At 38.7% G+C, this 23,919-nt stretch overlaps 1 protein-coding gene across 6 annotated transcripts in view; it reads left to right on the top strand.

Moving 5' to 3' along the window:
• The window catches only part of ERICH1 (glutamate rich 1), an 87,134-nt gene extending 63,605 nt beyond the window's left edge, over positions 1-23,529 (top strand). For 2 of the 6 annotated variants that reach the window (XM_061460709.1, XM_061460708.1), the window contains exons 4-6: positions 2,207-2,584; positions 4,986-5,180; positions 10,145-11,124. In XM_061460709.1, the coding sequence (XP_061316693.1) occupies positions 2,207-2,584; positions 4,986-5,180; positions 10,145-10,218 (647 nt within the window). In that variant the 3' untranslated portion in view covers positions 10,219-11,124. Of the gene's footprint in view, positions 1-2,206; positions 2,585-4,985; positions 5,181-10,144; positions 11,125-12,389; positions 14,985-18,998; positions 19,156-22,895 lie in introns of those variants that run through there. The other 4 variants (XR_009744609.1, XR_009744611.1, XR_009744610.1 and 1 more) reach the window with 4 other exon arrangements.
• Positions 23,530-23,919: the final 390 nt, after the last annotated feature.

Raw genomic sequence — 23,919 nt, forward strand, 5'->3', positions numbered from 1 at the left:
AAACTTAGCACAGTTCTGATTCCCTTTCATTGGGTATTTATCTTAATAACATACACATCAGAAGACTACATTCATTCTGCCTTTTGACAGCTTTCAGACCTTCTGCTGTCCTGAGCTACCAAGGATAAGCCAACTTCTGGATTTGACTCACCTTAAGCCCTGTTCTGCCTTCTGCACCAGTTTTTTCAAGTGTCTTCAAACCAGCTGGGGGCTCTTGGCAGCACAACATACTGTAGTTTTGCTGAGATTTAGTGATTCATGGATGTTTAAAGAGTACATTGGGCCACTTTGCTGAGAGCACAGATTAGAGCAGCTTTATTAGCAAACAGTGTGGTTCAGGTTAACAGAGGACTGAGAAATTTCACAGAACAATATATCTATGTTTACAGTGAAATTCACCTATTATAACATGAAAATCCAAATTAGATCTTAAGATGAAACAGTGATATTTTGTTTATGGCATCTTTCACCATTCATATCTGCCTTCAGTTCTGATATTTTATTCCTACAGGACGACACAGAAGTTATTTTTCCCACATCCCATATGTCCAAATCATGTAAAAAGATATTTAGCTCAAATACCATGCATGCAAAACATTCCACTCTGTGGGTATGAGGTGACGTTTGGTGTGTCTTTAACATGCTGTGGTGTTCAATTACAATACAGCAAATTTATTTTTGTGCAGCCTTCTTCATAGAAAGTATGGAAGATTGCTTTGCAGTGAGTCATCTGTCAGCTAAAGAACTAAAAGTCTTGTAGTGATATTTAAAGAGAAAAAGTGGCTCAGAGCTGACAGAGTTCAAGACAGAAAAAGAAACAGAAACGAAACAGAGGGCCTCCAACCATGGAGAAAATAGAGGCAAAGACTGATAGGGGGAGGAGTGATGAGAAAACCAAACAAACCGATAATGTCAGAGGCAGTTCAGGAGATTTTGCATATCATTTGGAAACAAACATTGGGCTTCATGTATCTCTCCTGCTCTGTGTCAAACAAAGATTCTTTGACCGTAAGGGAATGGCGTAAAACTAGGTAAATAAGGGATTGGCATAAAACCAGATAAATAAGAGCACAGGGCTCAGAGCACTTTGAGGAATTTAGAAACATGCAGGTAGAGGCTAAGGAAAGGATAAATGGCTTAACTTCCTAGAGCAAGACTTTAGAGCAACACTGGCATTTTGCGCTCCATGATTGTTTAAATGTCTGAGGAGTTTGATAGGTTGTGAAAGAGGGTATTTCAGTTAATCAGGCAGGAATATGGACTTCAGCAGCACTGCAGTAAAGGGAAGATGGATTCTGGCAGTCTTCCCTTGCTAATGCCAGGAGGGTTTACACTTAGAAGTGAGCGTGTGGGAGGGGCAGCCATTTCAAGGTCAGAGAAGACTTCAGAACTCTGGCTCTGTGTACAGGGATAAGATCTGAGTAAAGAAGCATGAAAGCTGTCTTCAAGAGCAGGAGGGACTTCTTTCCCATGACATTTGAGCCTTTTGAAGAATTAGCTAGGAAGGAAATTATAATGTAGCAAGGGAATGACAGGACCAAGACAGGCTGTTAAGGAGATCAGAGATTACTTGCCAAGGTCACTGATGCCTTGCATGCTTTCCCCATAAAGTTGATGTCCAAAGCTAAGCTAGCATTAAGATATCCCAAAGGAGGAAGATGTTTAAGGAGGAGAAAGTAGAAGAATCAGAAACATGTCTCGTGTTTTTAAGGCACAGCACTATCGTAGAGGGATATAGTAGATATAAACGCTGTCATCTTTTATTGTGAATCATATGCATTCTTCTTGCATTCTTGGTCAAGTCTACCAATTAGTGTTGTGGGGCTCTTGAGGCAGCTCCGTCATTCCATGTGCCTCAGCTTGCCTGTACTGTTTTTTGTCCTGGCAGTTCTTTTGACCTCACTCTCTGTACAGAGCTTTATTTTCTGCCTTGAGAAAGTAAATGCGATGTCAAGTATGTAGCATGAAGGACAGTACAGTCTTTATCGAAAGCAGAAGGGAGAAGAACTTGACTTCTTACTCAATGCATTCATAAAAGTTGGCTTTGACACTGTAGTACTAAAAGGCATTCCAAGCATAAAAATAAGGTTAGAGCCACTCCAACGTCACAGAATTTGAAGGGAGTAATATTTCATTGTATGCAGTTCTAAAATGCTTATTACAGATCTTCTTATTTACAAATATCATGTCTCTTTTAAATCTGCAGAGGAGGAATATCAAGGACAAACCAAGAGAAAGCGCATTCGAAGGAAGAAACAAAAGAGCAGCTTACAAAACTCTAATAATTTACGTGGAGAACAAACAGATTCTGGAATGCAAGAGACTCTTGTTCGAGATAATTTACAGCTGCAGCAGACAGACAGTCCCAAAATAAGCAAAAACAAAAAGAGGAAAATGAAAAAGAAGCGACAGAAAGAAAAAATGAGAGCAGCTGGCTTGGTAACAAAAACTACCGGTGTGGATTTTACTTATCAGCCAGACAAAAACAACAGAGAAGAAGCAGCAGGCTTAAAAGACATGGTTGAAAAGACAGATAGTATTCTGGACTTCCTGCAGGCAACACAACAAATTTATTTTGCTGACAGTATGTACCACTCTTTCTCTTTATTACCACGTAGGGGAAAATAGATGTGCAGTTATTGTTGCTGTAGAATGGGGCAGATCTAATAGAGAAATGTCCCTTTTGAGCTTGGTAAGACATGCAAGTACTTCGTATTCATCCTGTTTTTTGGTGTGTACATGAATATGTAAGAATCCACATCAATATGAAAAACAGTGGTCATAATCTCTTTGTTTCTCTGTCTTTGAAAATATACATAATATTATTTGCTCTTTTTTAAAACTTCCAGCACACTTGGGGTAAGTGTAATGGTTAAAATGGAACAAATTCTTCGTTCCTCTATAAGCAATCATCCAGAAGGATTGGTTGCTTTCAGAGAGCTTCAAATGAGGGCAATAAGTGCTATCCTACACTACTTTCAGCCTTACTATCTCTGAACCAACCTACTTTTCAGAACGTCCTGCTTCCCAGGAGGAAATTGATTTGAAAAATATAAGGAAATCTAGACAGACAGCATCCAAGAGGAAAGGGGAAGAAGCTGTTAGCAATGGGAAAGCATATTGGCATAAAACACTTGTGAATGAGATGAAATTGATGCTCAATGCACATTCCGTAGCACTTTAGAAAGGATTGCGTGGATGTTATCCCTAATGATGCATTGAATTTTCATCTGGCCACTAAAATCAGAGAAATTCCTACTCTATGTTTCTTTTGTTGCCTTCCTAAAAGCTGCTTGTATGGTGGTTATGTTAAATGCTTTTCAGCGATAATGAATTTTTAACGGTAAGTACTATAGTACTTACACGTACATACACCAGATTATGTTGGTATCATCTAGAATTAAAAATGTTTTTCTAAGGGCAACCTGGCTTTAGATGCTTAGCTCAGAACATAGCTTTAAAATGGTAACTGTCTTGTAAAACTGGAAAAAAACAGTGAAAAAGTTTTCAAAGAGTATGGCCTTGACTGTCTCTGTGAAGCTGAATGAAGAATATTAAAAAGCTTACCTATCTGTATGAGTCCATCTTAAGTCAGAGCTATCAGCATCCATTCCCATAAAATTCATCTTTAGACTACAGAATGACTTTAAAAACCCTGTTAAAATGACATCAGGGATTTCATGTTAATTATTTTCTCTTCTCAAGATTTATGCATAGAATTTTTTTGCTTACTGATAACAATTTTCTGCTGTGTCAGGTCTTCATGTTAAGCCTAGAATTGGAAATCCATCCTACTGTCTGGCTAGTGTACCTCCATCACCAAAAATAAGAATTTTGCTACATCTGTTGTATGGCTAATTAAATGTATGCTAAGCTACATGCATTTGCTGTAGTGGAATTCCAGAGTAACTGAGCAAGACTGCAAACTCAGTTAACAGTTCTGCTGTTAATATATGACCCAGAACAGAAGCTTGGTCAGTTTTCCATAATTCTAAGAAAAAGTGTTGAGGTTCCAGCTTTCCTAGAAGTCAAATTCAAGTTTTGGCAGACCCACTGGCCCCAGTGTCAAACTTTCAGATCAGAAGGTTGAGCCAGTGAGGACCTTGGACTCCAGGGAGAGAGATTCTTAGGTAAAAGTAAGTTCATCTGCAGATAAGATGTCACATCCATAAATCAGAGTGTGACTAACTTCCTTGTTAGGCAAATCCCAGTTTATATATAGAACTGACATTATGTTGTTTGCGTTTTCTGGTTGAGTGACTTGAACACTCCCCCATTTTTCTTTAGACAAAATTGGAAGATATTGCTTTTAGCAGCATTTTCGAATGGTCTCATAGGTTATACTGCTTTTACTTCCATCAGAAAGGTGAATTGGAAAAATTTGTTCTTTTCAGTTGGCTTGCAGATAAAAAAACGGAAGAATTAAAATGAGCCTGGCTAAAGGGACAGACTAGACTTTGTTACTGGAATGGAAGAATGAATTTATGCTTTAGTACTGTAGAAATAATATGTGTCCTTCTCTGCTGTAATACATGCTGTAATATCTGCTCTTTAAACAGAAATGTAAAAGTACAATTACAAGGTGCCTCCAGAAGTGCTTTGCAGCAGAGTTGCTCCCTATCTCCATGTGTGTGTATACTTTTAAAATACACAGTGTGCCAGGAGCGAAAACACAGTACTTTGGCCACAGCAGAGTTTCTTCATTACACATTCTTACTGTGCTAGTCTTGAAAATTTAGATTCCTCTTGCATTCCAATCAGTATGAATACTAAAGTCCTTTTTACTTTTGGAATTTGATACTTTGTCCTCTTACCATTGTTTTAATATTTAAGAAAAAATGGGAGGAGCAAGCTGCTCCTTAGTGTCAGATATTTGTACATTATAGTAAAAAGGAAGATGCTGTCTTTGAAAAGAAATTCTAATTTCAAATATTCTCTGTACTTATTGAACATTTTTAATCTGGCTTTCCAATTGTTTTTTTCAGATAAATCAAGATGCACAGATTCTGCTGTAAATGCAGCAGCTGCCCAAGAGCTTTTGCAGTATCTTGAATCTCGCACCATCTCTTCCTCAGATGTGACACTTCTACATCGGTTGAAATCCCTTGTATTGCTACAGGATATTGAGAGATTGAAGGATGCTTTGAAACAGTTCCAAGAACAATCCATGATGCCTCCTGGTAGGTACCCATTCACTTACATTCATTCTCTGATGTTCTTTATTGTGTGGATTAAAATCCAGATTTGTCCAGTTGGTTGTTTTTTTATTAAGAAGCTATAAGTAGTTACATAGTGGTAAATATATGCTTATACAAGATCTGAAAGCATAATTCCCAGTGAAAATACAATGAGATTCACTGTTTCTTGTTTGGTTATAATCAGTATAGAAACTTTTCATACTTTGCAGCAGCTATAGATTACAAAATTATTCAGGTTCTTAAAACAATATTTTTAAAGTTGTAATTGTTTTACATTCTCTTTGGACTTTTTAAATCACAGGAATTAACTTGTTTATCTTGGAGATTTCACTCATCCAGTTAAACATTAATTTTCCATGCATAAGAATCAATAAAGCTCATCATTTCATCTTGGTCACCTACGTGGCTTCTTTAACACATCAATTTTGCATGCCAAAGTTTGATTTACAGATTTAGTTTTGTTTAAATACGAACTTCTGGTTTAAGTTTCTAAAAAATTTGATTATGTAAAAACATAAAGTCACTCTTTATAAAAAATACTTTAGAAAGTCATTCATAAAAAGAAAAATTATTCAGTTACTAAATCTTTTCATCCCTGAGGCACAAGTCTGATTTCACTCATGCTTCTTTTGTTCTCTATTACAACCCCTATAATTTTAGTAGAATTTCTTCTTGGATGGTTAATAGTTCCTCAAGTGAATGTGGGATCAGCACATGGTGCATTGAAGGTATAACAATTCATTTTACAAATAGTCTTCGTTTAAAAAGTCACTGTTGCTTGTCATTAGCACTTTTGTTGCAGCATCAGACAAATCTATAGATGTGCTGAATTGTCTTGACTCCCAAAGAATTTAATCACAGTTGAGAGCACTTGCTATGGCATGAGGGAATCTCAACCATTTTAGATTGCGACCAAGTCTTTTGACAAGTAATGACTGAGCTGGTAGTAGTGTGGCAACAGAGTAAATATAACCATAGCCATCAGATGCTTAGCAGTAACATTCAAAGAGACTGCTGCTTGCAATATCATTAAATAATTTACTGATACTGGCTAAAGATCCCAGTCAGAACTGGAGCCTACTACATGCTGTGCGTTGTGAAGACAGAAAAGAGAGAATTCCTGCCTGTAGCATTAATCATAGCTGATCACATTTCACATTTTGAAAAGGACACTTTTACAGAAGTGCATATGTATTCTTTAAAATGCTGATATGGAGTATGACAACCCTTGAGGTTCTGATTGATAGATCTGAAATATCCACAGATACATGGACCAAAATCCTTCTGTGCATTCAATAATTAATTTCAAGCCTAGATTCTATGATCTTAATTATAATCAGATAGTCTCATTGGATCTAATACACATTTGCGAACTAAGTAGGACTCATCAGGTCCTTTATTAAATGACCTAATTCAGCTTCTGTCGATTAAATCAAAATGGAACTATTGAAGTCACCACATTCAGGATATTCTTTACAGGTGCTATCCAAATTCTGCTCAATACAGTGGGAATATTGTTTAGCTTTGCAGCCTTGAGGCAAGCTGCTCTGTTTCCTTTAATATAGCAAAACATGTCAAACTGAAGAGAGAAAAGGAAACAAGAAAATTAGAAACAAATCCATGCAACTACCCTAATTTTTTTATGTATACGTCTCTTGAAAAGTAAAAGACAATTTTCTGAGTGACTGTCCTGCTGACAACTAAGTACCACACAGCTGCTTGCTCACTCCCCCCAGAAAAATGTAAACCCAATGGTTGAGATGAGAACAGTTTAGTAATGGAAACCAAATAAAATATAATAATAATAGGAAAAAAGAGAGAGGAATAAAACCCAATTACCCCAAGTGATGGACAATACAGTTCCTCACTACCTGCTGACCAATACCCAGCCCAACCCAGGCAGCAGTTGGTCCCTTCTGGGTGGCTCCCCCCAGTTTATACACTGAGCATGTGTTGTGGTTTAAGCCCAGCTGGCAACCCAGAACCACACAGCTGCTTGCTCATTCTCCCCCTTATCTCCCCCCACTCCCGGAGAAATGGGGATGAGAATCGAAAGATATCGAATACCCTTTTGGCTAGTCTGGGCAGGGTGTTCTGTGTCTGCTTCCTCACAGCTTCTTGTTCCCCTCCCCACTGGCAGAGCATGAAACTGAAAAGTCCTTGATCAGGGTAAACATTACGTAGCAACAACTAAAACATCAGTGTGTTATCAGCATTATTCTCAGACCAAAGTTGAAAACACAGCACTGCACCAGCTACTGGGAAGAAAAATTACTGTCCCAGACAAAACCAGAACAGTGATTTTTAAAATTTCTCCATGTTTTTGATAATACAGCCTGAAGTAGTTACTCTTCCATTTGACTTTTTTTCCTTAGGAACCGTTGTCACTCCAGACTCAGTTCTAATTCATTCCAAGTTCATGGTGTTGTAACAGTAGTAGTTGATTTGATATTCATGAGATACAACAACATAAGAAAGAGGAAAATACATTGATATAAATTATTAAAGGATATTTAAACACCTGGTAGATAATAATTTGCCTCAGCAGAGTTTAACAGTGCATTCTATTTGTAATTCTTTAATTCCAGTGAATGAGAACATAGTGCTCTCAAATTTTACCATGAATAAGGCTTTTAATTATCCTTTTTTTCCCTAATTTTGGCTCAAAAATAGGTCATCTTGCCCTTTTTTTTTTTTTAAACTTTAAATTTCATTCCCAGTGATCAGGTGATAAAAGAGTTATTACAAAAACTTGTTGTCTCAGCAAATTCAAGTTCTTATTATAGAAATACAGGTTAGGGCTGTTTATAAAGATGTACAGTCCACTATAGTAATCTATTTTCTATTTTACAAGTTTTTCTGATTATCTTGCCTTTTTCCTGATTTGTTTGTTTTTACTGGGGCATGACGTACTGGAAGAAAAGGTCATTTCTTATTAGCATGATGGAAAGAAAACAATTTTTCTTAATTTTAGCAAGGTGTATTTTTACAAAAGAAACCTATTTTCTTCCTGGTAGTTCAAGGAGCATTATGTTAACCCTTTTTCCCATGATTATGATTCTACTCTAAGATACCAGCATGAAAGGCATAATGGGTGTTATGTTTTGCTCAGTTTTATTTTTAATTCAAGGAAGGAAAGAGTAGGAGAAAAATGAGATGTGATCTCTCCCTTTCGTATAAGTGTACATTTTCCATTAGTAAACTTCACAAAGTTAACATACCATTATATGTCTTTTATTTCCTCATATATAAATAAATATATATATATATATACATATATATATATAAAAAAATATATGAGCAGCCAAGTCTTACTTGGGCGGTAGGCAGTTTGACAAGTTAATGCCTGCTGTTGATGAATTTGCTTTTCTTAGCAACTTTTTACAGACCCTTTAGAGTAAAGCTATGGGCTGCCCAAGGTCTGCAGACCACAAATTGAAAAACACTGTTTCAAGATCATGCTTTGGTATTTCCTTCACACCTATTAGCATGTTACTCATATTGGGAATCATGGTTCAACCAAAAGAAACAATGAAGAAAAAAGTTTCTTTTTTGTCTTAAGCTCCTACATCCCAATATGTGCAGTCAGATCAAATAAAGGTCAAACAAGGTTGGTGGTAGGGTCTGAAAGTAGGAAGAGAAAAACCCCAAGGAGATTAAAACAGACTGTAAAAAGGAACAAAATGTCGTATTACTATTTCCATTTATTTGGTGGTCTTTAACAAAAGGTACTTACCACTACCTAAAGTCTTCTGGAAGTGCAGGGAAGAGAATGTTTAGAAGTCAAATAGGCACACATTTCTTGAGATGGGGGCTTGGCTGATCTCTGTCAGAAAGTTAGTGGCCATTTGCAAAAGGAAGCCAGAGACCTTCATGATCCTGCACAGTGCAGTGAGCAGAGGAGAAGAGCTGTCATTGGAAGTAATGCTCCATTTGCTGGTTGGAAACTGTATCTTTTGAAATGAGGGCTACTTAATTCCCATTTCACATCAATTATTAAAGCATAGGTGATCACCTAATTAAAAAAAAAAGTCATTACCTCCTATTTATTAACTCATTCAGCTTCTACTCATCGACTTAATTCCATTATCCATTAACATTTTCCCTTTGTTGGTTAGTATCAAGTCTCAGATATACTCTTCCCTTGTTGCCTAGGAAATTATCACTCACAGAAGAGCTAGAAGCTTCTTTTAACTCCCTTTTTTAGGAGGCTTGTCCTTTATATATATATCTCCATTGTGGGGAGTGAGGGGGTACATTTGCAGACCGGAAGTAATACGGTCACTGTGTACTAACAATGCACAGGTCCTAAAATTATTAAATTTATACTTTTTCCTTTTTTTTTTAAATTTTGAATGAACATTCAAAGAAAAGGAAATTAACTGTGAAAGCTATATTAGCATAACATTACAGAATCATCTTAAATGTGATATTATGTGATAAGTACTGTAGAAAGTCCTGTCCTTAAAAATAAATAAAGTCACATAGATAATCTCTGAATTAAGAAACCATGGCATTTTGAGGTTTTAATGCAGCTGTCTGTACAAGACAACTCATTCTCAACTGGGCCTTCTGAGTGCTATTGTAAGTGAAATAGTAATGTGTGAAATTACTCTGCAGACAGAAAGGAGTGGAGAAGATTGCACTCTTTAGCCTTACCGATATGATCATGCCATTTGGATCTCCTTTTTTTAATGAATTATTGAATCATACAAATAGGACATTGCAAAATAGAACCAAAATAATTTTCTATACAAGTAACTGACCTCCTAAAAGAAAATGTACCTTTTATCTAGAAATTCATATGTATTAGCCTTTAAGCTCCAATATCTGCATTGGTTTTACTAAAATGCTAATATGGAATGGAAACAGATGTTCATACAGGTCTTTAATGTTCAGAAATGTTGTAAAGGTATTTCAGAAGGAATGTGTTTTCTTTGTTTCAGATCATACCGTGATAATCACGTCTCTGTTTCACTACTGGATTACAGATATCCTTCCTGTGAAGAACAGGAAATAAACCCTTGCCTGTGTCCATATGCACTGGGTTAAAATTTAATATACAAACTCTTAACCAAGTAGCAATTGTTCAGGAAGAGCAATGTCAATGCACATTCTACACCTTCAGGTAAATAAATTATTCTTCTGTGTTACAAACTCCAGAAGACAATAAACAGGGTATAACTAAATGTGATTTTTGATGGTTGGTCAAGAGTATGCATGTTGTCTGTCTTGAGTCTTCAGCTGGATTACTATGTACATTTCACTTTAAGATAAGGGACTTAGATGGAATGATAAAGTCTGTATCAAGTACTTTGTTTAAAAGTGTAGTGTTTTTTTGTTGTTCATAAATTGATTGTTTCTGGAGATTTTATTTCTTGACTTTTCTTGTTTATCTGATATATCTGTTTATCTGAAAAACAAAAATATATTTTTATATTAAAATCTAAGCAACAATACATCTGTGGAATCCATTTTTACTGCACAAACAACTAAATTATGGAAATAAATCCATTTTTACATGGGAGTCATGTAGGAACTCTTTGGAATTATGCAGAAACTTGAATGGCATTTTCAGAAATACTCCATGTCCCAGTCTGTTACAATGAAATGTGCTTCACTGACTGCAGAATTATGGGTCTCGGTTCTCTTACTGATCATTTTTCAGTCTTTCTGCAACTGAATTTATCCATGTGTAGACGATACGGTAAATAATATCCATGGGTGTAAAATGTTTTGAAATCCTGAATTAAAAAATGCTTCATGAGAGGCTCTTCTCTCAGCTGAGTCATTCACCTGATAGGTGGTACAAAGCAAACCATTTCTCATACCTCTGTCTTAGTTTCCTTATGAATAGGATAGGAGCAACGTATTTATCTCCTTCAACATATGCTTCAACAAGACTATATAAATATATATTTATATATATATGGCTTTTTTGCTTTGGGTTTTTTTTTCATTATTATATTCAGTGATATATTCTATTCCAAAGCATTGTTTTTAGTGATGGCCAAAAACATGTAAGAAAAACACAATCATACATCTTTCTCATTAATTCAAGAAGTTAAAAGGGGTTCAGTAACATGCTAAAGGATTGCAGGTACAGAAAAAGTGGTCTTAGGTGTGGCTAAGGCAGCTGTGTGCAACTCTGGAGAACTTGGTTTGTATCTGCTAGGAAAGATATTTAAAACAGACTTTGCAGAGGGGAAACTAATGGTGTGTTCCCAGTTTTAATGCTCCTGACTTGCTAACACATAGGCACTGAACTGTAGCTGTGACGTTTCACTGAGATGCTGTGTATGTCAGTCCTACATCTGGAGAAAGAAGAACATGCCACTTGAATGTTAAGCACTTAGGTATTCTATTGACAGACCCCACAGGAAGTTAATAATTTCATCCTCAGATTAAAGTTTGAACATCCTGCAGTAGATAAGGCCTAGGAACTGCACAAACAGGATATACTTGTTAGGTAAGCAGCATCTGTCGTATACAATGGGTATGAAAAAATAAATGAGAACATCTAATTAAACAGTATTTTGAAACACAAATACAAATTAGGTCAAATTGGAACCATACAAACAGCTATAGTACCTGTATTTCATGATACTCAAGTGACTGCTGAGGAACGCTATAATGTGGACCCCAGGACCTAGGGATTCTTCCTCCATGTCCTCTAAATCCCAGGCTGGTGCACCTGGACACCGGGATGTCTCTCTGTCCCACACCAGTGGAAGAAACTACAGCTTTCATGTTTCCAGGTTCAGGCTATAGTGATGCTTACCACATGAGCAAGGACACATACACGACACTCACATGGCTGACTAGACAGTCTGCCCCAGGCAGGGCACCACCTTTAACACCACCCATGAGTAACCCTGACAGGACTACAAGTAGTCATCTTCTCTGGCTGACTGGAATTGAAGTTCATGAGTGAAAACACTTATGCCCTTCACTTCCTGGAATCGCAAGCTTACCATTCACAGATCCCTTAAATACCAACACAGGCCACCAGCCTTTCTCATATCCCTGCCTGGATCCTGGGCCCTCTTACCTGCCCTACAGATCTCCTGCTCACTAACTAATCCAGCCTAACACAGGCTATCACACGTTCACACACTCATCTCACAAGTACTCATGCACTTGTCTCACAGCTTTGTTTACTGCCTTAATTTCTCTATGATTCTGTTTCAGTGCTTGGACATTTCATATAATATTGAAGTGAATTTTAAAATTATTCTGAATTTTACATAGCTGTATACAGAAGAGCAGATTTGGGTATCCTTGACAAATGGAAATATTTTGTACTATCAGTAGTCTAATCTCAGGCTGTAAGTAAAATTTCTCACGTCAATATACTTTGCTTGAATTGGCTAATAATGGGGAAAAGATTGCTTTCAGACTCTCTTCTTTCCATTCACTTAATCCACTGTAAGAGCCTTATATTCTGTGTGTAGAAATCAGCTGGTCATAACAAAGAAAGCCTGGGAACAGTTTCAGAACGTAACTAGAGTCAGTGATATCTGATGTCTTTGTAAATGACCTGCGATAGAAGCTGAATCTTACACTTATCAAACCTGCCACTATTACACTAAGAGGGATTATAAAGAGCAGAGGATAAAGTAAAATCTGAGATGTTGGGGAGTTTAGAAAATTGGACCAAATTCAAGCATATAAATTGTAGATTGTCATTGTAGATAAATGCAGTTGCATAAGAGTGCATTTGTTTCTGAAACAAATGTACCAAACAGCGGTGTGCTGAACTGCAATGTGCGTATAAGGACACTTAGGCAAGACACAAAAGAACACAGCAGAAAGATGTAGTTTAAAAGCAAAAGAAATGGACATTACTCGTCCTATAATAATAATATCAATTAGGCAGTGTACTAAAAATGGCAAGAGGGGAGGATTGTTTGGTTTGGTGTTTAACATCCTATTTAAAGTCAAAAAGATTTCAAACACCAGAGTTTTAATGCCAGGCCACTTTTCTGTGCTTCCTCTCTCAAAGAAATGGTGCTGAATCTCCCTACACGTTTTATGATTTATTTGAGAAGTGATGTAACCATAATGGCTGGGATATGAAAACTGAAAAATTTAAATTAATATCCATCAGTGAACACAGTGTGTTTTCCATTTCACTATACATGGCTTCTTCAGCACAGCAATTAAACATTTATCACTTTGGATTTTCATGCTAAACTTCTAAATGGCAAAGGAGATGGCTTTACGGTTTTCCTTCTTCCGCATTATCCAGTCTAATGAATGTGCAGTGTCATGTGGAATTTCTGAGGCATGGGAGAGGGGTTTTTAGTGGACTTTGCATCAGAGAACTTCAGACTAAACTGTATCATGTACATGCTGTTACCAGCATATTTCAAACTTCTGGGAAGATAGAATTTTAAAATCTTGGCTTTAAAACATACATGGGCTCTAACAGTAGGAAGAATGTAAGGATCAGCTAGAAAGAAGCCTGCATGTGGCTTCAAGAGTTCACTTTCTGGTTTGCATAATTAAGCATTACACAGTAAGGAAGGAATAGCAGCACAGTGGGAAAGAAATCAGGGTCTGAGGAGGTGATGGTTCCTTTACCTGGGGTGCATACACAAAGACAACCACAGATGCTGAAGTTGTTTTGGGCATCTGTAGTCATGAAATGCTTGTATATAAGGGTGTGAGTTCAAAGCCATCTCTGTAAATAGGTACATGGTAAGAAAGACCTTAATTCTTCCCTTTTGTGGATATGTAATGTGGGAATCAGTCCCTAATGTTTAAAGATTTTTACTTCTTTGTAGGTGGTGCAATATTTCATATAGTATTTTAACTATCATGTAGAGTTATAAATTCCTTAATGTGCTTTCTATGACAGCTGTTTTTTCTCCCCTGCGCCAGTGCAAGGGGCTGCTATTCAGTAGACTGAAACTCTAAAATGGCATCTGGAAAAAAAAAAAAAAAAAGACTTAAAAGACAAGGAAGTAAAAAATTGGTGAGTGGCAGCATGAAGGCAGGAAATGGTTAAGCTGTCTTTGATCAGAGAAAACATATTTCACCCAGTACCATCTGCTATATCATAAAAGCAGTCCGCAGACATAGAGTGGAAAGTGATGTGTGTTATGCTGGTACAGTATGCTACAGGCTAAGTATAATAACAAAAAGTGGTAATGAAAAAAACCCAGCAAAATGTAACACTGGAAAAATACATTCTATTGAATATTTAGGCCAACCTCAGGTTATAGCTAGGTAGATTTTGTGATGAATTGCTTCATCCCTAGATTGCACCTATGGAGAGCTGCATTGCACATGTTTGTGCAGTTAATTTAGCTTCACTGGTAACTACTTTATCTTCTGCATTGCATCTAAGTAAATTTTGTTGAATGGGCTAATTATAAAGTCTCAGTATTTCACAATTTCAATACACGTTTTTCTTAGATGAAAAAAATTGTATTTTTAAACTGGTAGATATATACTGAACTAAACCTTGGGGGGAAAACACTATATATATAAAGTATAAAATATAAAGGAAAAGCAGAAAATTACAAATGCTTATATCATTCCTATCTCTTAACAATCTAGGAAAAAACTTTATATTCTGTGGTCATTTGAAAACAATGTATATGCACCAGAGTCAGTCAAGGTCATTCTTCAAGTACATGCTTAACTTTGTAGAATTACTAGTTTGTAGTCATTTTAATGAGCTGTATACATTTGCAAAATAAATAAGAAAGCTGTAGCTCTCTTCTACATTACTACTGCAATGCTACATCCTGGTTTAGAATACAGAATAAATAAATAAATAAATGTTATTTAAAAACGATTGAGGGGGACTACACAAAAATAGAAAAGGAATGGATCTGTGGTTCAAAAGCTTCTTTTATTTTGCATCAACTCTAGGTCGCCTAAGGTTCCATCAACTACAGACTGCTTTTCTTTACTTTCAAGATCTTGGCCAGTCTTCTTAGTCCCTCAGTCAGTGCACAGGTGATTCCTCCATCCTCTCAGCCTGTGGTACTAGATTCCATCACCCATTTGCCACATTTTCAGATTAACACATTTCTGCTTTTTCCCACAGCATTCTGCAGAGCAGTCTTGCTATTGTTTTCCTTTCATTTTTAAAATTCTCCTATGCCATGATGCTGCCCAGAAGCTTGGCAACAGCTAGGTCAGTAGTGTGATAAAACAACTGCCTACTCTGCTGACTAATGGTGCCTTATTGTATCTGGGTACTCCCACATCAATCTGCCTACTTTCTCATCTGTTTTCTCCCTTTTTAAACTAGTAGCAATCTGATGCAGGGTTTGGCCTGCTGCACAGCACCCAACACAACGAATTTCTATTACATCTGAGGTGCCAGTGCATTATGGGAGCGTAATAGACTTAACTATAATCAAAATACGATAGAATATGTAAGCAAAGCTGCTGATTAGTTAAAAATGGCATAATAATTTTACATTGCATGCATGATCAGTCTGGTAAAACAGGGACCTGGTTCTCCATAGTAGACGCTTTGGTGGAGGCAGTGTTCATCTGCCTAAGGAGAGCTTGGAAACATGCAGGGTGGGATTAATTTCTCCTAACTTCAGATGTCTACAGTGTAGATTTTTCCATCTGAGCTGCCTAAAGAACGTTATAGTCACTGGGATGAAATAGATACTTGTACAGCCCAATAAAACTGACTGCTTCTAGACATCTGTTTTAGGGTAAGAACAACAGTATATATAGAAGAACTTGCATATTTGACTGTTATGGGAGCATAAACAGGTAAGTGAGAAACATCTGCATTGCAGGCATCTGGATCTTGTAAAAAAAAAAAAGAAAAATCATTTACTGCATTTGAGAAAGGGAAAGGAAAGTATGTGTTGCACGACCAAAACATTGCCTGCTTCTGGTGCTGATCTGGCAGTGGCAAGCAACTTTGACAGGGATATGACCCCGCTCTCCTAGCTGCTTTCATATTTACTGTTGGGAAGCCATTGCCTGGGACTGGTAAAAGGGAGAAGGAGAAGAGTAAGGAGCTGTTGTACAGATATGCTTGGAACTCACACAACAGTCTGAGGAGGTGCTTCTCCCACTCTTCCTCCTGTTCCCTTCTTGCGATCATGCACAAAGTGGCCTCCAGTATTTCACAGAAGACTCAGTAAAAGATTGCTGTGTGATTTATTCCTCCTCCAAGTCACAATAATGAAGTGGAAGTGAATGTAAATGCACAGAGGAGTAACCATTGCTAGGAGTATCAAACTGATTACCCATTACCTGTGTTCTAGAGAGTAAATCAATAGCAAATAAATTTTTTACAGAATCACAGGGGTAATCACCTAACTCTCTAGCCATAATGATAACTGTTCGATCTCTGTCTGGCATGTTGGAGCTTAAAATGAAGGTCCTGTTCAAATCTGATTGGAATTCAGAGAAGGCGTCTTAGCTTATTACCATTACTATAGTGCTGGATTCTATTTACATTGGCAAACAGTTTAAAATACTTGACATGTTATTCAATTAAACCTGTGATTGCTAACTGACAGACCAAAGTGCAATGATTTTTCCAACCACATTAAGCTAAGTACGTGGCACAGTGTTTCATTAGCCTGTCTGCTTAACCCTTTCACATTAACTCAATTACCCAGTATAAAATTAATGTGTAAAATATAAATAACTCTAAATTTCTAAATTAGAAGGCATTGCAAGAATATATTCATCTTGATAGTTTCTGACACATATTTATTACTGGATGATTTACCATCTGCTATGGATCACATTATTCAGATGGCAAAAATTACTCAGAAGTTTTTTTTCCTTTGTACTCCCTCAGTAAATTGATAGATTCATAGAGGATAAGACTAAAAAGGACATGAGATTATCTTCTCTGACCCCATGTAGGTCCCTGGTCATAAATTTTCCTTTTACTTCAGGGTGAAGACCAGTAACTTCAGTCTGACAAAAGCACAATTTGTGGGTTTTGCTAAAGCAAGTCTTCTGCAGAGACAGGCAAGCTTAATTTAAAGACATCGAGGAGGGAAGACTTAGCCCCCTTCTCTGATCATCTATTCCAGTACTCAATCACTCTCATGGTTAGAAATACATGCCTTATTTTAAATTTGAATTTGTCTAGATTTAACTTTCAGTCATTAGTTCTTGGTGTGCTTTTCTTCATCCACTATTTTCTGTCTGTGAAAGCTTTGTGAATGCTGCATCAATCATAGAACAGAATAAAATAGGATGGAGAAGACCTTTAAGGTCATCAAGTCCAACCATTACCCCAGAACTGCCAAGTCCACCACTAAACCATGTCACTAAGGGCCTGACCTACATGATTTTCAAACACTTCCAGGGATGGTGATTCTACTGCTTCCCTGGGCAGCCTGTTCCAATGCCTGACTAGCCTTTCAGTGAAGAAATTTTTCCTAATACCCACTATAAACCTTCCCTGGCACAGCTTGAGACCATTACCTGTTGTCCTATTGCTTGTTAATTGGCAAAAGGGACCAGCCACCTCCTCTTTCCACCCTCCTTTCAGGTAGTTGAAGTGAGTAATAGGATCCCCCATGAGCCTTCTCTTCTCCAGATTGAGCACCACCAGTTCCCGCAGCTGTTCCTCGTAAGACTTGTGCTCTAGGCCCTTGACCAGCTATAATGTAACCTCCTTTTTGCTACTGTAAACCTTTAAAGTTTTTTTATTTAAGGCATTTTCTACAGCCTCTAAATTGGTTTTGTGGCTCTCTTGTACATTCTGTCATTTTTTTCCACACCACTTAGAGGTAAGTATGCTGGAACTACCCATAGAACTTCATTTAAAATCTCAGCAGTGTCAGCTTTTGTACTCACTACTCCATTGTTTGTGGGTCCACTATAAGCCATAGTTTTTTATAGGGAGTCCATCTTGAATTATTTGTCACAGTAAACAAGTACTCTTGAAGTCTTTTGCTTTCTAGGGTTTATTCTCTGGTTCCATACTTCTTGTTCTTAAATGTCACTTTGTGTTTGACCATATTAATGTCAATTTTCTTTGCCTGTGTCTAGATTAGTAAATTGATACAGAGAAAACTCCAGGAACAAACTTCCCAACAAAGTTTTCAAGCTGACAAGCAGGTATCCTTTATTGCAGCACTGGGACACATGGGGGATAGCTTCTCCTAATGTGTGTCTCCCCATTGCCACACAAGCCGTCCTTTTATAGCCAGTGGGCATACGTACATATTCATGAGGCTACGTATGGACTGCATAATTTTCCAGAAAGTTCCCCGCCTGCGTACAGAATTGTGGTGGTGGTCTCTGAGGGTCGTTTACTTCTTCCAACAATCTTCATCACTTCTGGCAGCCTTTGAAGCATGCGCAGTAGATGCTCATACCAGTTTAATTGGTTCGTTAGCACCAGAGACATAATAATCCTCCTATCCTCCTACTTATCAGTTAGTTTAACTGTAGCCCATCCTGGACACCTGCAGTTCCTGGACACTCCTTATCCCTGTGTCCTGTTTCTTCTAGACTGTTTTTCTTAAACTATGTCACAACTATAACGATTTATCTTGTGAGAATTCTCAGTATGTTCTCTAGCTGTACTCTATTTTTTTTCTCTATGTATCATGCACCTCAGTAATTTTCCATTGCTACTGTTACAAAGCCATCAAACTTAACATTACTTAAATCTAATTCTAAAGGTTTCTATATTCCATTTTGTGATTTTGTGCCCCCTTGTTTCAGTAAATGATGGATTATGTTGTGTGCCTGTACTGCTCACATTGATATTGACTATCTGCTAATCTTGGTGTCATCTGCAAATTTTACTAGCAATGATTCTATGTTTACTTGCAGATCATTACTAAAAATGCTGAATGATGTCAAGTACTAGTACTAATCTTTATGGGATCCAAAGAGAAATAGCATCATTCAGTCATGATTCCCTATTTATACTTCCTTTTTGGAAAGAGAAAATTGAGATAATCTAGTGGATTACTAATGTATTTAACAGGTACTTCATTGTCTTCCATGCTGGTTTTGTTTTGATCAGAAGGTTGTAGCGCTAGGTGACTTCACATGAATCTAAATAGCACAAGGTGTAATGGTTATCTGCTGCTGTCAACAAGTATTTCTTCAGTTTTCTACAAGAACAAACTTTAAATTTTTTAGGTATGGATAAGAGCCCAAACTAAATACACTGTACAAAAAACTATAGAATTGTATTTTGGAGTATGTGTAAGGGGAAACAGAATAATTGAAAAGTATTCAAAGTAAACAACCTCTCAAGATTTGTCTTGTGTGTTTTCAATTTGTTGCATGCAGGGAATGATTGGCATCAGTTAAAATAATTGTTGCAAAAGATTCCTTATTTTAAACATCAAAGGAAGTTCTTACTTCTTTCTTTTCCTGCAAGCTGTGCTCCATAACCTTAACAACTAAGGTGCTTAGTGTGTCCTTTTCTGTTGTGTTGTATTCCAGCCACTAATGGAAAATCATTGCAATAAGTTCATTGACTACTGATGAAAAAAAAGAACAGGTTAGAGACTTAGAAGTTTACTTGGGAAGTTGCATTCGCAGTTTTACAGTGGGATATGTAAATTTTCAAGTTTTTACAGAAGCACTTCTCTCGGCAGATTTCCAGGCCAAAGCACAGGCATGTTCACTCTCAATATCAACTGTAACTGTCTAAACCCTGAGCTATTGCTGGAGACCAGTGAAAGGATTTGTCAGCAATATTAAGCAAATTTCAGTCTAATCTCCCAATTTCTGCTGCTAGTGGAGTGCCAGCTTGCAGTCGGTATCATGCAGGCAGTGATAGCATTTCCGTTGGAGCTAGAAATGGCAATGACAAGTCCCAGTTACTTTCTGCCCAGAGCTGTCACAGTCCAGAGGGAGACAGGAATGGGTTCTCAGGAGGATCCTTATGAGACAGAACCACCAGTGGGATTCCCAGTTCATTGCAGTTGCTCATCACACTCACTGTTCCCTTTAGTCAAGGCTGTGTCACGGACTGGCCCCAGAGCTACACAGTGGAAAAACAATGGAGTAATAACAACATAGAAGCACAGTACCAGCAAAGCCACAGCAGGGACAGTTAGTACAGTGTCCTGGGTTCAGCAGTAGCAGTCATTTTTCTCCTTCTTGGTAGCTGGTGCAGTGCTGTGTTTTGACTTTCGGCCTGGGAACAGAGCTGATAACAAGGATGTTTTGGTTTGGCCAAGGACTCTGTGAGCCTCATGCTCTGCCAGGGAGGAGGGGAAGCCAGGAGGAAGCAGAGACAGGACACCTGAGCCAAGCTAGCCAAAGATGCATTCCATACCACAGCCCAGGTATGTAACTGAGAGTTACCCAGAAGGGCTGGGACTGCAGGGTTGGAGGAGGTATGGGTCAGTGCTTGGTCGGGCTGGGAGGGCGAGTTATTGGTTGGCTGGTGGTGAGGTGATGTATTCTCTTCCCTTGTTATTTCCCTTATCATTATTATTATTGGTGGTAGCAGTAGTGATTTGTGTTATACCTTAGTTACTAAACTGTTCTTATCTCAACCCATGGGAGTTGCATTCTTTTCGATTCTCCTCTCCGTCCCTCTGGGAGTAGAGGGAGGAACTAGTGAATGAGCTGTCTGGCTGGGTTTAAACCACGACATACAGGAGCTAAATATGAAAGAAAAAGAATTTTAAAACAACTTGCAACTGGAAGTACCACGCCTGCACCAGTTGCAGGAGCCCACAGTTCAAAGGCGGAAGAGAAAATTGAAGTGATTTGTACTAGTAATTGCAAAAGAAAAAGAGACAAGGATAAGAGATATTCAGGACAACACATTAATTTGTTTCCTCAGTGTGAATAAAGTTGGAGAATGCTGTTCTGCTTCTTGCTTTGAGGAAAGTCTAATTGCTCTAGCCAGAATCTGACCTGTGGCTGTATAAAGCTTTCACATATAAAGAGCATAAAGGCTCCAGCTCCCAGATTCTGGCTCTGTGCTACTGCATAATGCACTTCGCAGGATTCTGAAAGGTCCCTTAGCTCTCTGCTACACTGGAAGCCTTAAGGAAAAAAGCAGCATTTCTATCAAAATGCCTTGGCATCATCCTTTCTCCCAGTCCAATTCCCTTATGGAGAAGCAAAAAACATCAAAATTCAGTATCAAGCCAGAAACATTTCATATGTCCTAGTCAAGGTAGCTGAGACACAAAGGCATAGCTGAATGTTATGAGCAGACTTTGGCCTCCTCAGGAACCTGCTTAGGAGGGTTCCATGGGATACAGCCCTAGAGGGCAGAGGGGCCCAAGACTGTTGGCTGATATTCAAGGATCACCTGCTGCAAGCTCAGGAGTGTTGCATCCCAACCAGAAGGAAGTGCAGCAGGAGGGCCAGGAGACCTCCTTGGATGGATAAGGAGCTCCTGAGGAAAATTCAAATGAAAAAAGAGGCTTATAATAAGTGGAAGCAAGGACAGGTGGCCTGGGAAGAGTCCAGGGAAGTTGTCCGGGAAGCTAGGGACCAGGTTAGGAAAGCTAAGGCCCAGTTAGAATTAAACTTAGCTAGAGGTATTAAAGATAACAGGAAGGGATTCTACAGGTATGTAGGAAATAAAAAACAGACTAGGGAGAATGTAGGCCCCCTCAGAAAGCTCTCGGGAGAACTGGCTACACAGGATTTGGAGAAGGCTGAGATTCTTAATGACTTCTTTGCCTCGGTCTTCACTGGCAAAGGCTCTGACTGCACCACCCAAGTCTTGGAAGGCAGATGCAGGGACTGTGAGAATGAAGAGCTTGCGCCCACTGTAGGAGAGGATCTGGTTTGAGACAATCTTAAAAATCTGCATGTGCACAGGTCCATGGGTCCTGATGAAATCCATCCGCGGGTCCTGAAGGAGCTGGTGAATGAAGTTGCTAAGCTGCTGGCCATCATGTTTGAAAAATCATGGCAGTGAGGTGAAGTTCCCAATGACTGGAAAAAGGGAATCACAGAATCACAGAATCCTAAGGGTTGGAAGGGACCTCAAAAGATCATCAAGTCCAACCCTCCTGCAAGAGCAGGATAACCTAGAGTACATCACACAGGAACTTGTCCAGGCGGGCCTTGAATATCTCCAACGTAGGAAACTCCACAACCCCCCTGGGCAACTTGTTCCAGTGCTCTGTCACTCTCACAGTAAAGAAATTTTTCCTGATGTTCACATGGAACCTCCTATGCTCCAGTTTACACCCATTGCCCCGTGTCCTATCACTGGACATCACTGAAAAAAACCTAGCTCCATCATCCTGACACTCACCCTTTACATATTTGTAAACACTGATGAGGTCACCCCTCAGTCTCCTCTTCTCCAAGCTAAAGAGTCCCAGCTCCCTCAGCCTCTCCTCATAAGAGAGATGTTCCATTCCCTTAATCATCTTTGTAGCTCTGCGCTGGACTCTTTCAAGCAATTAATAACCCCCATTTTCAAGAAGAGGAAAATGGATGAACCAGGGAATTACAGACCAGTCAGTCTCACCTCTGTGCCTGGCAAAATCTTGGAGCAGCCATCCCTGGCAGTGTTCAAGACCAGGTTGCACGAGGCCTTGGGTGTTATGATTTAGCGTAAGGTGTCCCTGCCCATGGCAGGGGGGTTGGAACTAGATGATCTTAAGGTCTTTTCCAACCCTAACAATTCTATGATTCTATGTTTTTTGAAGTCCCATGCCCGTCTCCTTTCTTCTTGCAAGGCTCCACCTTGTTTCACAGAGTGAAAAGCAGTCCCAAACTACCTTGCAGGTACCGTAGGATGAGAACCTGAACATCTGCAGATCCTGAGAAGCAACTGGCAATAGTGACTTACCAAGGTGATGTGAACAGGAGGGAAGAAGGGAGCCATCGTAGGTTGCAGTGGTGATGCATAGACCCATTCTGCTCTGTGCTTAACAACATTCTTGTGGATAACTTGAGGGCTGCACTTTCAAATGAGAGTGGTGGGAAATTCCGGAGGTGAAAGTCACAAAGGTGAGATGGCATTGAGCAAGTATCTTTAAGAGGATAATTACTCTTTCAGATAATAACTGAGGGTCCTCTCTATCCACCTTGATGCAGCTCCAGTTGTCCAAGGCTGATCAAAATCATAGGAACTACCAGTACCCAGAAATCATAGATGTTTAATACAATAGTCTCTTGCATGGTATTTTGTTAGAAGTCAAACAGAAGTCTGAAAAGAGTCCTGTAATACTACAAAAACTGTAAACTGTTGGTTAGAAACCCATACTAGGTCAGACTTTGCCACTTGAGCCCCTAAGCTGACTTTTGGGTTGAGCTAAATACAGCTTAATGGGTAAAGCAAAAGCTGCCCACACAAGCGAAGCAAAATAAGGGATTCATTCACTGCTTCCTGTCAGCAGGAAGCTGTTCAGCCATCTCCAGGGAAGAAGGGCTCCTTCATGCATGACAGTTACTTGGGAAGACAGATGCTGTAACTCCAAACGATTACCCTTCTTTCTTCTTCCCCCAGATTTTATTGCTGAACATGATGCCGCATGGTCTGGAATAACCCTTGGGTCAGTTGGGGTCTGCTGTCCCGGCTGTGTCCCCTCCCAACTCCTTGTGTACCCCCAGCCTGCTCACTTGTGGGGTGAGAGCAGAAAAGGCCTTGACTGTGTGTAAACTCTGCTCAGCAATAATGAAAACATCCCTGTGTTATTAACACTGTTTCCAGCACAAATCCAAACCACATCCCCATAACAGCTACAATAAAGAAAACTAACTATACACCAGCCAAAAGCAACACACCAGGATAAGTAAGTAATCTGAA

Source organism: Pezoporus flaviventris, unplaced genomic scaffold (assembly GCF_033815535.1).
Source record: "Pezoporus flaviventris isolate CSIRO_AGI_PZ_B2104156 unplaced genomic scaffold, CSIRO_AGI_Pfla_v1 ptg000031l, whole genome shotgun sequence".
NCBI classification, from domain to species: Eukaryota; Metazoa; Chordata; class Aves; order Psittaciformes; family Psittacidae; genus Pezoporus; species Pezoporus flaviventris.